A 5,095-nucleotide genomic window follows, 5' to 3' on the forward strand; every position below is an offset into this window, starting at 1 on the left:
CGGCATCGCAGTCCGCCCTGGGAGTCCTCCAGCCGCAGGTGGCCCCCGCACCCAGGACACGAGCTTGCTGAGGCCACAGCCTGCTCGTTAGAGCCTAACCTTCATTTTTATTACGGATTCGGTTTCAAACCAGATCAACCGCCGACGAAGGCGGGAAGGGGCCAGCGGTGCTCCCCACAGCACTGACTGCCCACCCGCCCGTGTCCCCGGCAATCTGCTGGCATGTCCCCTCCTCCACATGCAGAGGCGCCTTCTTCAGTGGACTGCAGCTGGCGCTGGGGACCCGGCCCCACCACGCAGGGACCAAGCCTGCCGTCCAGCCCTGGCCGGAGCAGGGCCCAACGAGCCCAAGACAGACTCTGACCCTCCAGTCACCGTCTCTTCATGGCAACCAAGTTTCCACAAACAGCCACCCTGGCCCAGGGACGGACTGTGACTGAGAGGAAGGGCGGGCACAGAGACGGGCCTCGAGTCCAGTCAGGTGACTGTGCTCCCTGGGGAGCCTAGAGGACAGGACATGTTTTCATTTTGCGTTCAAGTGACTCTGGAGTCACAGCAAGGGCCCTGGACGTCTCACACAACGAAGCAGACGTTGGTGGCGTCCCGCCCCTTCCTGGACTCCTGCCGCACGCTGATTCGGGGGCGAGGGAGAAGGGGGCCCGTCAGAGGCCAGAGAGCCGAGGACTCGCTCCAGACCCCGCAGGGCCGCGGGGGAGAAGGGGCTGACGTCAGGAGATGCCCCTGGAGACCTGCACGGCCGAGGCCCCTGGGCGGCGACGAGGCCGAAGGCTGCAGGCACGAGAGGCGGCCAGGCTGCTGCCCGCCAGGCCGGAGGCCAGAGGGGTCTCCTCTGGGGACTTCAAAGGCAAAATGCAGACCTTGAGAGGGAAGTGGGGGCCCCAAGAAGAGGCCTTGACGGGGCTTCTGGTCGACCTCCAGTGCCCACTGAGAGACGAATGAAGACAGCAAACCAGAGGAAGAGTGTGGGTTGAGGGGAGAAGCTGTCACGGAGGAAAGTGGGACCGTGGGCAGAGCCCCCATGAGACGCCGTCTGCACACAACCAGAAAGGGCCCCTGGACATCACAGCAGGACAGCAGAGGCCAGGCCGGTCGGGGCTCCCAGGAAGCTCGAACCTGGGGGGGCAATGGCAGGCAGGGAGCTTGAGGTGGCTGGGCAGCGTGCCTGGAGCAACCCGGTGGATCTGGGCTCCTGCTGGAGGGACGCCTCCCAGAGGCCGAAGTGGCCCCAGCAGAGGCCCCTGCTGGCATGTCCCACTCTGGAGAGAAGCTCTCACAACTCAGGCCTGAGGTCCGCACAGGTGAAGCCCAGCAGCTGAGGATCAGACCACAGGTCACAGATCGCCCGCTGAGAGCCGGGGCTGGGCCGCCCCAGGGAGGGACGAAGCCGAAGATGGCAGGGGGACAGGACACGCAGCGGGGAGCACAGGCAAGCCATAGAAACGTCAGGCACGAAAGCCAGAGTGTCTGGGGGTGAAATACAACTGTTGGGATACACCAGTGACGCATGAGCACGAGTTATTTCCCTACAAGATGTCACCTAATTCCACAGGGAGAAGCGTGACCTTAACCTGGAGACGTCACCTTAGCCACAAGATCGACGGAGAAAGGCCCAGACGTGAGACGGATAGCGCGGTCCCCCCGATCTGATGCACTGAGAAGAACGTGTCACCACTGCAGCTTTCCCGCCGCAGACGCACGACCGCAGACAGCCACGCGAAAATGTCAGACAGATCCAAACGTATGCGGGTCGCTGAAGTCAAGGACTGGGGGAGACCGAGGAGACGCACCCCTTCAGCAGTGTGGGACCCCAGACGGGCCCACAGACCAGGGCAGGGGCCAAAGCCGAACACCGCCTGCAGATTCGCGGGCGGCGCCGTATCAGTGTGCCGTCCCGGTCTGCATGGCTGGAGGGTGACGTAAGATGTCAGTGTCGGGGGACGCTGGGGAAGGTGGCACAAATAAAAAGTCTGAAAAAGTTTTAGATAAAAAACAACTCAGTCGAAGGGTTAAACATAAAAGATAGAGCTGAATACAGAGTCGTTGGATTTGAAAGACTCTCTGAGGGGATCACCTGCGACGCAGCCCAGAGACGTGGAACTGAAAACTAAAGAGACGTTAACCGAAGCACAGAGGGAATAACGAGTGAGATTCCAGCGGGAAAAACAGAGCGGACAGGCCAGTAAAGGGGAAAAAGGCGACGTCTCGAGAACTGGTGGGAAAAAGGAGCGTTGACATCACGACCCACCCTGACCGGAGTAAACGGAATGGAGGCCGCGTGGAGGCGCGCTCTGACGGGACGGCACGACGTCGGAGGCGAGACCTCGATGCGTCCAGGCAGAAAGCACACTTCACCCACGAGTCAGGACGCCAGAGCCCCCCGGAGGAGAGAGACGCGGGGCCGGGCGGTGAGTGCAGGCGGGTGAGGTTGTTTGCAAAGCGCGCGGGGCGGGGCGGGAAGGGGGCAGTTCTCAGATGCAGCTTTTTCAACAGCGGTGACTTTTGGAACCAGGTCGATGTTCCACATGCTTGAAGAACAAAAACAATTAAATCAATAAAATCTCTGGAAACGAAAATCTCCAAAATGCAATATATGAACTGGATCAGAAATGTAGGAGGCAGACCACAGCTCAGATGCATAACATGGTCACGATGAAGAACGAGACCAACCTAAGTGACTTCTAGACGCAGCGCTTAAAATTCACGTGCTCAGATCAATGACAGAAAGACTCTAAACAAATACTGAACGCTAAATGGGAGGCTTTTTAGTGCACCACGGGTTAGGAATTCTGGATTGAGCGAGAAGTACGCACACTGTGTGTAATCGGAGTGACACTCCTGCTGTTGGTGAAGACGGTGAGAATCTAGAAAGGACGAGGAGCAGGATGAGTCCTGTGGTGCTGGACCGAACGGCGGTATCAGGCATCAGAACCCATGGGTTTTGATGGGTGGACAGGCGGATGGATGGAGGGCAGACACACGGATGGAGGGACGGAGGTCCATGCGTATGCAGCCGTACACAACACATCTATTTCTGTATCGATTCCAAAACCCTATCCACTGACAGGGCCTGGAGGCAATGACACCCCGACAGCACTGCGCGCACCCCTGTCCTGAGCTTGGTTTCCAAATGTCATCCTCTACTGAGGTGAACCAGTTCCCTTGGAGAAATAGGCTGGGGTATTGGTGGCCCAGAAAGAAAAGAAGATGAGGACAGGTCCGAGATTGATGGGGACACATCAAACGCACGTAGGAGCAAGCGTGAGACTGCCCTCTAGCAAAACCCAGGGGCAGAGAGAGACGGCGTGAACACTGAGGGCAAAGAATTAGAACCCACTGAAGAAAACGAAGACCCAGGTCCACGGTGATACATGAGAAAGAAGAGAGAGCTCTTTCCCACAACAAAGTCAACTTATCGACGACAAAGCGCGACAGAATGAGAAAACCAGCCCTGGCAACCATCACCGGACGCGTACTAACAATTTACTCAGGCAAGACTCACCACCAGACACAAAACCAGGGCGGATGTTCCGGAATTACAGGGACTCGGTATCAAAACACATCCCCTGGGGGTGCCCAGAACTACAAAGGGGCCGTCAGGGAAATACAAAGGGCAGAGGTGACGGACACTTCCTTGCAGAAGGAGAAAGTAGGGGGGCTTGCCTACCGAGGACTTCAAGGTCATGTGGCATGGTGCAGACATAGACAAATACACAAAATGAAAAGAATACAGGGCCCAGAAACAGGTCTGTGCATCAGCAGACTTTTGATAAGTGACAGTGGGGCCGTGGACTACCGTGGAGGGGACGCTCGCCGGTCTGCAGGTCTGGGAGGGCAGCCCCCACACCTTCTCCCGGAACTGTGGGCAAAACGTAACGATCAGTGACCCCGCAAAGCGCGTGCCATCAACCAGGCCGTGTCCGACCGTTTACATGTATCAGCCCAGGGTCTTCACCAAACCCTCTGAGGAAGGTGCCACCATCGCCTACATGAGACAGGAGGCACTGGAGGCAGCCTCACGGTGGCGCCCTTGTGTGAAACTTGAACATGAAAACTTTATGATGAGGGAAAAATGTAAGAAGATGTCTTTTTGATCCTGGGGTACGAAAAGACTGTCTCAAACCAAACGCAAAAAGAAAACATGAACAGAACAGACTATGCTGGCTAAATTAAGGGCTTCGGTTTCATCACGATACATCGCAAAGTCAAATAACAAGTGACAACTTGGGAGAAGATCGTCATAATGTGACAAAGGATTAATATCCAGAATACATAAACAATTCCTACAACTCGATAGGGAATATGGACAAAGACGCGTCACAGAAGAGGGTTTCTAAGCGGCAAGTAAGCCCAGGAAGGGTGGGTATTAACTACTGCCGGGTGCGTACATGCGACCCGCGCTGGGCAGCTTAAAGCAAGAAACACTCGTGACCTCAGTGTCTGTGGCTCAGGAGTCGGGGCGTGGCCGAGCTGGGTGGCCCTGGCTCAGGGTCCCTCATGCTGATGGGAGGGCTGCGGCCTCATCCGGAGGCTGGAGGACGTGTGAGGCTGTCACGTGGCTGCTAGCATTCCTCGCCCAGCTCCCTCTCGGCCGTCAGTGGGAGGCCGCCCTCAGTGCCTCGCCTGCCGTGGGTCCCTCCACGGGGCTGCTCTCAACCCAGCATCTGAGCCGGGCACCGACACCCAGAAGCCGTGTCTTTTGGTGACCCCATCTCAGAAATGGCCTCCCTCCGCGTTTGCTGTGTGGCTTCCTTAGGAGCCAGTCCTAGGGTGCAGCCCACCGTCAGGCCGAGGGGATTATAGAGGGTGCGAAACCAAGAAGTGGGACCATGGTGTCATCTTGGACGACGCGACCACTGCCTCATTACGATCAGGGGGTGGACAGCAAACCACAGCAGATGACACTTTACAGCTCCGACGGTGGCAAAAACTGGAAGTCTGACGTTACCGAGGGCAGCGGGGCCCATCCGGGCTGAGAGGCCGCCGCGTTGGCATGGGCACCTGGCTTTACCTCGAAGTGCGAAAGCAAAAGCCAATCCAGGAAAACCTGGTCGCCGGAAGCGGGACCCCCGAGGGG

At 57.6% G+C, this 5,095-nt stretch overlaps 1 protein-coding gene across 1 annotated transcript; it reads right to left on the bottom strand.

The window, feature by feature from the left end:
- Nucleotides 1-22: 22 nt before the first annotated feature.
- LOC111730360 (translation initiation factor IF-2-like) lies at nucleotides 23-5,082 on the bottom strand. Its single transcript, XM_023521632.1, has 2 exons — nucleotides 1,845-5,082; nucleotides 23-1,570 (listed from the first exon to the last, which is right to left on the bottom strand). The coding sequence occupies exon 2, from the start codon at nucleotides 1,525-1,527 to the stop codon at nucleotides 574-576; it is 954 nt and encodes a 317-aa protein (XP_023377400.1). The 5' UTR covers nucleotides 1,528-1,570; nucleotides 1,845-5,082; the 3' UTR covers nucleotides 23-573.
- Nucleotides 5,083-5,095: the final 13 nt, after the last annotated feature.

Source organism: Pteropus vampyrus, unplaced genomic scaffold (genome assembly GCF_000151845.1).
Source record: "Pteropus vampyrus isolate Shadow unplaced genomic scaffold, Pvam_2.0 Scaffold309, whole genome shotgun sequence".
Classification (NCBI taxonomy): Eukaryota; Metazoa; Chordata; class Mammalia; order Chiroptera; family Pteropodidae; genus Pteropus; species Pteropus vampyrus.

Bases quoted from the DNA above. Each gene is read 5' to 3' on its own strand.
- LOC111730360 (XM_023521632.1), bottom strand. From the start codon at position 1,527: ATGCGTCACTGGTGTATCCCAACAGTTGTATTTCACCCCCAGACACTC.